Source organism: Amblyomma maculatum, chromosome 9 (assembly GCF_055883805.1).
Source record: "Amblyomma maculatum isolate TAMU_Amacu chromosome 9, ASM5588380v1, whole genome shotgun sequence".
Classification (NCBI taxonomy): Eukaryota; Metazoa; Arthropoda; class Arachnida; order Ixodida; family Ixodidae; genus Amblyomma; species Amblyomma maculatum.
In genome coordinates this window covers 14560525-14573234 of record NC_139352.1, presented here as the reverse complement: position 1 = coordinate 14573234, position 12710 = coordinate 14560525, and the positions used below count along the sequence as shown (strand labels likewise).

Here is a 12710-nt window from a genome sequence, read left to right as displayed (position 1 = left end):
CTTGCATGCAGTTCAAGGTGCTATAACCAACAGAAGCAAATTCACTAGAACTTTGTGATGTGCTTCGTATTTGGCCCTTAATTTTGGTCGTCACCCTTGACACGTGGATGACGCAGTGGCGTGCTCTACGCACTCTCAAAGCAGAGCCGAAACCTCGGTGCGCACCGGCTTGCACGGCACTGTTACGACCGGCTGCAGAGCCTCCATGTGCCGCTTCGATTTCGCGATACCCTGGACCTTGCTGCGCTGACAGTTCGGTCAAAGCCCTTCAGTGATGCCCAGGTTTGTCCATGTTACATTGCCACTTTTTGTGTGAAAGCACTAGTCCAGAGACCACTGCCCTGAGCGCAGTCTTGTCTTGCTTGTGCAGCAGCTGCATAGCAACTGCATAACAGCTGCATAACAACGTGTGGCCAAAAAAACAGCAAATCCCACAGTATGGCACTGCAGTTGCACAGCCATCAATAAAAGCAAGGGATTTAATTGACGGCAAAACTAAGCAACAGAAGAGTAAAACCTATGCAACACCATTTTTGCACAATATTAGAATTTTATCCAAAATTGCCTGCATTCTTTTACAGTGATGACAGCGTTAAAAATGATTTTGTGGCATTTGCAGCAGTATTGTCTCATCAGCTTATACCTGCCGCGGCGGTGCAGTGGTTCCCTAGGGTGCTCAACTACTGTGCCCAAGGATGCAGGATCGAATCCTGGTCACGGCAGCCGCTTTTCGATGGAGGCACCCGTGTGCTATGCGACGTCAGTGCACCTTAAAGAACTCCAGGGGGTGGGAATTTGGTGTCTCTCATAGCCTGAGTCACTTTAGGACATTAAATCCCATAAACCAAACCATCATCAGCTTATGTCACCAAAAGCTATTAATGACCACTTTTACTAGTGTATCATCCAGTTGTTAAATTGACGGTATAACCCATGTCAATGTCAGCTTGTGAAAGTGCACTGTTTATGGATTATGTGATTTATAGTGCCAGCCATTGACAGCCAATGAGAATGGAACCTCATTTGAAGAGGTGTGATAAGTCTGGGAGTATATTTAAAAATTTAAAGTATGCTGAAATAATGGGAATTTAACTTTTTGTGTGTCGGCCCGTGTATACTCGTTCAAGTTCCTGTACAAGCCTCTCAACACTCCCAAGTACGCTTGTGTTGCATCTTGCTGCTCGATTCCAAAAAAATGAAACTTGGTCTGGCCCCATGATCTGTTAAATATTTGTTAAAGGAACCAAACACTGGATTTTAAACATATAATTTTTTTCCGTCATAAAGGAAAGCTTGCTATCTAAAGTGGTTGATTCCACAACTATTTTGTTATAAATTCGTAGAAAATTTTTGCCAAGAAACTTTTATCAGAGCGTGCGTCTTTCTTTAAGTAGCCTGATGATGGAAATCATGATTAGTGAGTGCGATGGTGATGGTGGTGGTAAAGTGATGGTATCAAAAACTAATATATATTTCGCATACTAGACAGTAACTAAACATTTTGGAGAGTAGCATCCATATCAGTTTCCACACTCGATGCAAATAGCGTCTCCAGTGTAGTATGTCATAGCCGAAAATGTGCGTGCACTCACCAGTTGGTGAGAATGTGATCCATACAGCCCCATTGCTGTGTGGGCTTTTGTGCTGAAAAGAGGGGAGTGGCATTTGTTTTAAAATATGTCGCTTGTGCGATGCAGGTCATCTTGGGAGTAGGCGTTGTCACAGGGGGTGTACTGCAACTGCCATTGGCACAGCTTCACTCCTGAAAAATAGTGAAAAGCTGGGAACTTTTCTTTTGTCATTTCATCTGTGCTGTTTGGTTTGGTTTGGTTTGTAGGCTTTAACTCCCAAAGTGACTCAGGCTATGAGAGATAGCGTAGTGGAGGACTTCGGAAATTTCGACCACCTGGGGTTCTTTAACGTGCACTGACATCGCACAGCACATGGGCGCCGCTCCATTACGCCTCCATCGAAACTCAGCTGCCAGACCGGGATCGTACCGGTGTGCTCCGGCACAGTAGACGGGTGTCTTACCACTGCATCATTGCGGTGGATCATCTGCGCTCTATTTATGCAACATATCAGAAGGGTGTTTACTAATATTTGCATGGTTGCACTAAATTCAAATTTCAGTACACATTACTGAAAGTTTTATCAGAGAAGATACTAATATATCGTGCTTTGACATTGCATATGCAGTCATAACTACGTACATGGGTCCTTTGGGTTTTCCATGCTGACTGCACCAAATTGCACCTTCCGAGACTTTTGTTTTATGTCTAGAATTGCTATTTTCCAGCATTGAGCCTGATGTGATTTTATTTGATTTTGGCATTGCTTAAAGTACTAATGTGTACATTGCACACAATAATGGTGCTTGGCTACTTTCCTATGGCCTGCTGTCCCGTTATGAGCCATGAGAGGCATTGTGTGGGGTCACTTTCTTTCTACCCAATCTCTCTCCAGTTGTGACTGACAGCCCTTATGTTTACAGGACCTGTTGCCCCTGTGCTACCGCTGTTCCTCAACTAACCCACTTATCAATCCACGTGGTCGTTGCTGTGTGAATTGCAGTCAGCCCTTCATCCATTCTTTCATCGCATTCGGTAAGCCCTACCTTCCCTAATGTCCAGGTATTCTGGGCAATACTTGAATTAAATGCCGGCAGCCCCTCTGATATAGATGAGTTAATGGGCCTATAAGATTTTAAATAGTCTACAGTGTAGTCCTAAAAACCTCTTTGCGGCATTGAAGGAGGTAGCCCTGCTGCAGTTTTTGTTCTAGAGTTCATTCGGGTCAGTTTGTAACAGCATTCTTTCTGAATACAGTGTGTTTTTGTTCTTTTGCATATCATTAACCGTGGCTCGTGAAAAGTCTTCGATGGCGTATTTTTAGGGAAAAAACAAACGAAGAGCTTCCTCTGAGGTACATTTAGGTCACAGTAGGTAAATGAGTATTGTGTGAGCTCCAAATATTTGTTTAAGTTGTGTGCACTTGAATAAACAGGAACCTTTCAACATACATTATGTTGGCAGGTATAAATTTAAATAAACCAGCTGTTTAACTCAAGAGATTAGTATATTAGGGAATATCCATTGTAATCTCCATCCTGCGTGTAATTCACGGGTAACAGAGGTCACACAAATCTCCTGACCAGGTTGCTTAATGAACATACAGAAACACTTGCATGTTACGGTAGCTGTGCATTGCCATTTACCAACAATCTAGAGCCTTGGGAGCATGGTAGATCACAGTCATCAAAGAATGCGTTGCAGGTTATAGTCACCACACTGCATGACACCTGCTCATCTACTGTTCTTTTTGTGTAAACATGCAAAGAAATCCTTCCCCTGGTGGAATTCACGCTGGCTGAAGGCATCTCTGATGCTGAGGCCCTGGAGATTCTCGAAGGCAAGGCAAGGGTGCCGAGGGAGCCGAAGAAGAGGCCAGAGTCACCCAGCCGGCAGATCATCAATGGTAAGGAATACCACTCCTCCTGTGCACCTAACAGGTTTTCATAGGAAACCCTTCTTCTCACCTGTGAGGTAGTCTATCTACCGGTTGCTAAGCTTCCCAGTAAAGTTTTTCTTTTCGCAAAATTTTGTGCAAAGTTACATTTGCCATGAAGTAGGCAGTACATACTTTTTCTGCAATCAAATGCTTGGGCAATCCATTGTGCAATTTTGTTGCTTCATAAACTTCGAATGGCACCCAGGTGAACCATCTTAGTACTAATCGCTTTTTTCAAGCCTGCATGTCTGCATTAAAAGCATGAAATGTGGCTGTCCTTTGAGAAACAAACTTTTTGTAGGTGCGTATGTTGCCAACTGCTTTTTGCCACTCATGAAAACTATGTCACTTACTCCTCATACCCTGTGTAACCATAGCAGGTCAGAGACATGGCTAGGCCATTATGGAAGATTTTTGTGCACATTATCTTGCATGTAGTCATGGCTCTTGTTAGCAGCTCTCAGCTGGCAAGGGCACCTTTCAACCCTCTTGCGAGCTGTTTGATAATGGCAAAAGTCATTCACAGCTCCTGTTCTCCGCTTTCTTCTAATTAGGCTATGACACCCTTCAAATAAATCATGGCGACCCAGTGGAAGAAGATCCTTTTTCATTCCAGCTTTCAAACTTGGAGGTGAGCCCACTTTTTTTTTTAACACAGTTTAGCATTCCATATGTAACATGATAACTCTGAAAACAACATCATTTACTAGCGTGATGTCGGAGAAACATGAATTAATTTATTATTTTGGGAAGTTTGATGGATGCGCTTGAAGTGCTGTTGCAGTGCTTTCTGCCCTGTATGCTTTGCTCAAAGTTTTCTTTGATCCATGCCAGTAGTCTTCATTTTATTTATGCTGGCTCTGGTATGCATGAAAGATAGATTCATTTAAACTGTAAAGTAGACTTTGGACCACTGATTTGCCGTAGTTGCTCATTCTAGGTAGCATGTCTCTGCAAAGAAAAAAATATTATTACATTGATTTGGTTTTTATTTAGTTGTGAGAACTCGCACAGCGCTGAATCACCCGCTCACAAGCAATAGAGACATTTAGCATAGCAGAGGGGTATAGACATGTACAGGAGGTCAGGCTGTGTTTGCAGCTGGCATTTGTTGAGTGGCATCCACTAGTGTATGTTCGTTATCCCAGTCTCCAGTAAATGTTTTGCTCGGCTCACTTATGCATGTAAACTAAGCAAGATTAAATGCCGGAGAGCAGTCCTCGCACAATTTGTACACTATACTTGTGGTCCCAAGGGTGTAGTTCGGCATTACTCTCCATCACTCTCCTTTCTGTGTCGTCAGTCTCTGTCTTGGCTGTCAGTCAGTGGAACAGAACTGCTTTGTTATTTTAGGTTGCTTGGTTGGTCTTTTTCGTTTTTTCATTTCAGCTCTTTGTTGTCCTTTACGCTTGTCTGCTGTGAGCTGGAAAGATGTTTTTAGCTGCTAGTCCGAACCGCATGTTCCAGTGGGAACTAGCGACACAGATTCAGAGCAAAGGTGCTTAAGAACACTGCATACACAAGGCTGCAGGCAGACCGTGCATCAGCTGTATCTTCAGTGGCCGCCTTGGCAGTAGCAGTAGAGTATGCCTGATACATGACACGTGGTACTATGACGCCATCTATCAACAAATACTATAAAGGTGCGCCTTCATTTCTTTATGCTTCTCCACACATTCTCCTTCCCAGGATCAAGGAGAAATGAATGGTGGTCTGCCGGTGGTTGTGGATCGCGAGGCACTGGCGAATCTGGGTCCTCGGGACGTTGTCATCTGCCAACAACCTGCGCCGCTTCGCTACCGCTTTTACCGGAACATTGTCCCCGATGTTGTTGTCGTGTCATGTCCAAGTTGTGCCAAGGTGAGCAGTCCAGTGTCCTTCCTTGTCCTTCAGTTTCTTGCAGTGCTTGGCATTTGCATACAAAATTAAACTGATAGCTGAGGTCCTAGTATTCTTGTCAAGTATCCTAACCTCACAGTAATCCTAACACACTAGACCGTGAAACTCGTAGCTATGTGGGCTGATTTGAGAAAAGCTTGTCCCGCATGTTCCAGGATCCACAAAATAACGAAAGTTAGAAACAATAAAAACAGTAAAGAAATAAAAGTAATAAATATGGCAAAAATAGTAAAGATAAACCAAAATTTCCCATTTCCGGATCACGCCCTCCTATTCCTCTTCTATTCTCCATGGAAAGGAAAAGCGGCGCATACTCGGTACTGCCTAAACACCGGATGGGCGCCACTTCAGGATGGCTTGAAGAGAGCTACTTGAAAGGTGAAATGGTTAATGAATATCACAGTCACTTATCCTTAATAGAAAAAAACAGTTTAGGCTTGAAGGTGGAAGAGAGAGCGGGTTGTTTGGCATCTTGCTCCTGAAAGGAGCCGACGCCCATTCGACATTCACACAGATTCAAGTTGCCATTGCTTCATTTCATTTCCTCAAATTAGGTGTACCTCTGGGAATGAGGCATTTCACACCCCATTTCACAGGCTGTTTTTGCATCCCTATAAAAGGCACGGGTGACCTGGGTCGATCAGGATAGCATGCACAAGATGGTAGTGCTCCTATCACATTTTTACGCTGTGGTCGACGGGCACGTAGGAACAAAATCATGCAGTGCGTGCAATCCTGATTGCCCAAGTCACCTTCACCTTTCGTAGTGCTGCAAACAGCTTGCAAAATTGTCACAGCACTGTTGCAGTTGATTTTAATTGGAAAATGAATTGGTGGTAAAGCCGACTTTTGAAGCTGGCACATGAGTTTGAAATGGAAGCTGAAATTTTGGGAGCTGGCGGGCCGCTGGCGGGCCGCATGCGGCCTCCAGGCCATGTGCTTGAGAACCTGGCACTAGATAAACCGCACATTCTGTCAGCCTGCACCTAATTTAAATTTCAAGATTTTGGTTTGCCCACGATAGTTTTTATTCATGTACTAATATATGTACGTTCTTATAATTTAAAAAATAATTTCACTTGTTTCAAAAGTCCTACTTCCTTTTACAAATTGGCAATGAGGAAGAAGGCCTTCCATGAGCGCAATTTGTAGAGTACTGTAACGTTAGGCTTTGCATCAAAGTATAAAGGAGACCTGAGAAATTCAAAGCTAAGGGCACCTTAACCAAATAGCATTGATAAATTGTTGTTCAATGCTGTGTGCTAACATTTTTATTTATAGTCTTTTCTACCTTCTATTTTTTTGCATGACCTCAGTTGGTTTGTCGCAGTGGCAAAAGTACAAAAGGAACTTTATGCTGGAGAGGCTTCTTGCCATAGACACAGTTGGCCCAAGTGTGGTAGAAAATGAAGTTGTGTTGAAAGTTAATGTCGTTGGATGCATGGTATTAACGTTTGGAAAGAAAATCAAGATTCAAGATTGCTATTGTATCCTCTACGAGTGCTGTCCTCTGCGAATTGACTGTACAGGACCAATAAAATGGCCATATCAGGTTGTGCTGGCTCAGTTTGATATTAAGGAAGGTCATCTAAGAAGAAAAGAAACTATTTCTTGACCCTGTTGTCCAAGCATTCATGAAGCAACTTTATTGTTTCAGGTGTTCCACAATGATGACTTCGAGGTGCAGACACTTCAGACAAATGCCTGCCCATTCTGCAGAACAAAGCTTGAGGACGGTGGTGCCTAAAGCTCCTCGTCAAGGAAGAGTAGCTATTACATTAGGCAAGTACTAGTCACAGTGTGTTTCCAGCCAGCTCGGTTATTTGGCCCGCCTCGAGTGAGGGGGAAAGAAAAAATTATCTCATAGCGCTCTTAAGCCAGAGCTGCCCTTCCCATGAAAATTCTCCGCTATCATATCATTGAATAGCTAGTGGTAGGAGGCGACCATTTTTCATTATGCAAACACGAAAGATGTTTCAAGACAACGCAGTTGTTGAATGCAATCAACGGTCACATTCTTTCTTTTTTATGTGCCTGTCAGAAGATGTGGACATGAGTTTAGGTTGCAAAGTTTGTTATTAAACAGTGATGCACTCATAGGTTTCAAGTATACCTGCAATTTCATTCTTCTTTACCAAGATAGTGTTCCATCTTGGTCGCATCGTCCTTGTTTAGCTTTTAGCATGCCTCCTGTTACTAGATAACTACGCTTAAACTTAAGTTTAGATTTAAAAGTGTAAACATGCCATCAGAAAAGAAGGAAAGCAGCCGTTATTGTCACAGCATGTATTTTTCCATTAATCACATGATGAAAAGCCCTCCAGATTCCGCAGCTCTTTCACAGCATGCAACAAACCTTTAAAAAAAAAGAGGTCACTTCTTTCTTAAAGAAAAGAGAAATAGACTAGATTTTGGGGGCACTTTCTGTCTCTTTATTTTTCTGATGTGACTGTTTTATGTTTTATGGAAGCCTAGGCCAACCTCAACTTTATTCATGTAGTGAGAAGGTTCTGCTCTTTTTGGATATGGTGATGCTTGCTCGTGAGCAGAAGATGCATTTGATGGTTAAAATATCGCAATCAACAGTTCCCACCTCTTCATGCTCGTCTGTAACTTCTGCATGAAAACAGCCCCCGCAATCGGCATTTTGTTTAATGGATTAAGGGTGGCGGCATTGGGGTGGTTCTGGCCTATGGAAACTATGCTTCCTGTGACAATAGCTCCTTTCTCGTCGGAATAGGTCCTCTGTCAACGCTGGCGAACTCTATTTTGTCCTAAGTGCCCCCTGAATATCTCATTTAACAATTCCCAAAAGGAGGTCTGTGTACGTGCGTTTTAAGGCTGGTGAAGGCAACGTAAAGCCCTGTTCTTGATTTGAAGATTATTCAAATTTTTTATTGGCGGAATAATAGTACCAAATGAAATCGAATTCATTCAGTTTAGTCCAGTAACAGTGATAGCGAGTCCTTTCGAGACATATATACTGTTGTACAAAAATGGTCTGAAAATTTACTGCTTACATATCTCAGCACTTCTCAATAAATATGTGATGCAATACATTTTTTTTTTCGAACATACAATTTCTTTCTGCTGATAAAGGTTTTTTAACGCAAGAGCACAAAGCATTATGCATTAGCACAAAGTACTAAAGTGGAAGGGTTGAAGGGAAGCCTCAGTGCACCCGCCAGCAATCGACACGAAGACTTGTCTTCATTCAAGCCCAGATGTTGGCTGGCGCACTGAGGGTTCCCTTCAACCCTTGTCCACCTTAGTACTTTGTGTTAACATGGGGCTTCCCCTCAACTCCTGTTCATTTTGCTTTCTCTTCTTCAAGAATTCAATCTTCTTGCCCTTCGTCTACCATAGAAGACTTGCCTACAATTCATCTGTGCTTTGGTTGTCGTTGTGCCTTGAAGGGTTTCTCCATCACATTTAATGACATGCACCGAACTTCCAGTACTAATTGACACCAGCTGCTCCAGGAGAAGTGTTCTGAAACAATTTTATTAACGTAGTTGGCACATACTCATGGGAGTCACTACAGTGCTGAGAGAAGAGAACTTACCATGTCAGCTGCTGTAGAAATGCAAGAAACCACAGGCAAACTGAGAAATCAGTTACGCAGGAAAGGGAAGACTTTTAAAAATGCTAAAGCATTATCATTGTTACTGAGAGAGATTGCATAAAAGGTAGAGGCATTGCTGTCTTAAAACTGGAAGGCGAAAATAGGGCACACAGAGGTCATGTTGGCATGACAAGCAGTGTTCTGTACAATGACACTGGCATGAGATGATCCAGCATGCCTTAGTATCCTCATTCATGCCAACATATTAATCATAGCCTGGCAGACTACGGAACATGGCTTCTTTAAGGCTGTTGGGCAGTCAGGACTTTTATAACCACAAAGATATAAATTTCAAACCTTGACAGGGTATTATCAGCTCTAGTAGTATGCCCTGGCAGACATCACAGTTAAAATCACTTTATTTCAGTAAATTCTTTTTAGACACTGCTTGTTGCCCTCTGCCTAATCTCTTACTAAATACCCTTCTGCTCACGTCTCACTTGTGTGTAAATTGAGCCTGCTGAGGACAGAAATGTTATTTCGTCATAACTTTCCAGCCACAAGATATGCCCGCTAGGGAAAAAGCTGTTGTTTGTGCCCATTTTTGTGTCGGAGTACTTTTCATTCGGCAGGGGCCACTGTGATTCAGTGTAGTATGCTGCCACAGAAGAGGCTAAACTCGAACCAGTGGAATCTGCGTCATCACTTTTCTTTCATTGTCTTGACATAAATTTCACTGGACGATTATGACACTCCCTGATCTAAATTTGAGCACATTCATCGAGGTATCTGAACTATAGGCGAATGCACATTGAACACACAAGCGTGTCCTCAGGTAATGCTGACAGAGTGTGTCACAATCCACCACTCTTACCGTGCACTCGTACTTTGCAGTCTCTGCGTTCTGCCTAGCGCTCTTTTCACCATTGCCATGCCCGGTTCCTCCTTCGCACTCACTTTGATCTTGCCGTGCCCTCCTCCTCACACTTTCTTCACTATCTTTCTACTTTCATCCTCTGCCTTGCTCTTCATTCGCTCTACCAGTTAAACTGTCCCCGCAGGCACTCAACACAAGAACAGGCTCCTAAGAGCTGCACTCCAGAATGTTCTTTTTCTGCAGTCATCTATGGAAAGTACAGCAGTTCTTGGCACACTTTTCCAGCAGTTAACATTTCCCTGACCACCTGACCTAGGCCGGCTTCGATTCCATGACCACAGGTGGTATGCTGTGACTAGAGAGACTACAGGCCTGATTTGCATTTATTAGTCAGAGTCGACAGAAGAGAAATGTACAGTATGATCTGCCCACTGCAATATGCTCATCCCACTGCCTGCGAAAGCCTTAGAGAAAGTTACAGGCTTTAGAAAGCTTTTGGTAGCAGTTGTTCAGAATGCAGTCAGAGAAGCTGTCGCCCAGTGATAGAATTTCTTCTGTACATCTCGCACGTTTGAATAGGGAAGTCAGGGCTGGACTTTGGTTAGAGTTGTCTCTTAAACCCCTAACAAGATGGAGGCAACATTACACAAGGGGTGACATACATATAGAGAAGTTGCTAACACGTCGTAGAATTGTTTGGCCCATTCCCTTAAGCTTTGTGTCAGCATTGACGATTAGTGGCAAAAAGGGCAAAACCTTGAAGGTTAACCTATTCATCTCTTACCATTAGAAAGAATTTGGTTAAGCATTTTGAACAGCACGCATCAGTATCATAATTTGCATGTAATATAAGGTGATATGGTTTTACAAATGACCTTTGAACATTCTATAGGTAAAGGAGGTGTTGAATGCATGCGTGCATTAAAAATGTTCAGACACTAAGTAAATGCCTCTCGTTAGTTCATGTTCATGTTTTCTTTTTTTCCCTGCTGTTACGGTGGCTGATGAAACACTTTGTGCCGAAGCTGTCAGGGGTCTGGGTTTGCATTTGAGGCTTATTGCATTGGCTTGAATGATGATATCTGCTTAAGCTTATTGAGTGTATACTGTATTTTCCTCCCATTAGGTATCCATGAAATGAGCAATTTCAATTTTGAAATTGTGAATGCATATTCCTGTAGTTAGACAAAATGTAGGAGCATTATTTGCGGACAGCAAGTTTTGGAGTGCAGGGGCAAGTTCTTTTGCTGCTGCTTTTTTTAATTGCGAGATTCATGTAGATTTACTATCTTTACTTAACTTGAGTGAAATATAAATGCTAGCATGCAGAAAAATCAGTCGCTTTACAGTTTTTATACTAAACATTAGGATAGTAAAGGCATGTTCTGAGTACTCTTAATGAGGAATGGATTCATATGTTGGTTAGTAAGTTAGTTTTGCACTATTGTCTAAAAGTCCTGCCGATTTGTTATCAGAAAGGGAGCTGTATTAATTCTGAATATGCTCCTTGATGAACTGCCTAACAAGGAGGAATCTTTTTTGTTTACTGAGTCAGTGTTTAGACAGACGGTAACTCCCATGGTTGCTCGTCACTTGAGGTTGTGGTAAACTGCTTTATTCTATGAAGTGCGTGAAGTCTATTGTATAGCATGCCTCTCCCCTTAAGCATATATCAGGGCTACGAAACCATTACACCTTGTTGCGGTTATACATTATACATTGTCTGTTTTAATAATCATTCTGATAAGGTCATAAATTTTGTGAACTTGCACTCAGACATAACGGCAAGCAGTGAAACTACTAGTTGCCCAAGTGCATGTGGCTAATGACTAAAGTGTTTCTGCACCTTCTCTGAAATCGTGCAATCTGTGAATGTACAAAGAAAAACGGGCATTATGTGCCTTGGTTCTTGTACTTTTGCCTGGCTAGAGACACTACATTCACAGACACCTTAGTTTCCAGACCAGAGTGCATGTTAGTCTCTGTGCACTTGTGGAAGCAGTCACCGTGCTCTGCTAAAGAACTTTTTTTGCAGTTTATATACACTCATAAAGTCCTGCAGATGTAACTAAGTACCATAAAACCTCGCTCTACCTTGAGGTGCTGTAGCTTTACTATAGCAACTCAAGGTTTAAGCCTACAGGTAGCAACAGGTAGCATTTCGCGCCCTCAAAGAGAAGAAAAAAAAAGTCACGATAGCACACGCACAGACTTTAGATGTCTGTCTTCTTTGTGTTGTTTAAGTGTTTAATAGACTTCATCATGACCCCAGTAAGGTCATTGCAACTTCAGTTCTTAATGGCAGTCAAAATCAGAGAACTGCTTTGTACAACAGTTTCATGTTTCGCATTTTAGTAGAAAAGAGCATGTAGCAAACTGTGATGTTGTGCATGGTGTCTTATTTATTGATAAAGTCGTGGCTTTTAAATGGAGTGCACAGTTAATGCCTTTGTAGTTTTTAGTGTCATGTATGCTTTGTGCCTAAGTTGTCTCATTTTCTGGTTGTTATTAAATGTAAACTAACTGTATCAGTGCTACTGTACAAGGTCCTTTTTCTTTGTGCATATATGCTGAATTGTTTTTTTATAGCTGCTGTGGGACTCTACCATGGTGGCTTTGATTTCTACTGTCTCATTGTTCTTGGAATAAACCTGGCTGTTTTGAGGCTGAAAGTTGAAACATCATGACTAGCACTCATCATTTGTCAAGCTTAATTATGCAATTTTGTGGAACAGAATGCAGTAGAACAAGGTGTGCAGAAATTAGTGGATTGATTGGCAGACTTGCTGAATGCATGAGACGTGCTGTGTTCACATGAGTGGTCATTAGATGTACTTAATCCGACTATGCTTCTTGAAT

General features: G+C 42.3%; 1 protein-coding gene across 2 annotated transcripts in view; it reads left to right on the top strand.

Moving 5' to 3' along the window:
- Oseg1 (intraflagellar transport protein Oseg1) overlaps positions 1 to 12685 on the top strand; it is a 55515-nt gene extending 42830 nt beyond the window's left edge. For both annotated transcript variants that reach the window (XM_084578231.1, XM_084578230.1), the window contains 6 exons: positions 117 to 282; positions 2495 to 2606; positions 3340 to 3477; positions 4065 to 4141; positions 5200 to 5370; positions 7067 to 12685. In XM_084578231.1, the coding sequence (XP_084434357.1) occupies positions 117 to 282; positions 2495 to 2606; positions 3340 to 3477; positions 4065 to 4141; positions 5200 to 5370; positions 7067 to 7156 (754 nt within the window). In that variant the 3' untranslated portion in view covers positions 7157 to 12685. The remainder of the gene's footprint in view (positions 1 to 116; positions 283 to 2494; positions 2607 to 3339; positions 3478 to 4064; positions 4142 to 5199; positions 5371 to 7066) is intronic.
- The last annotated feature ends 25 nt before the right edge of the window (positions 12686 to 12710 follow it).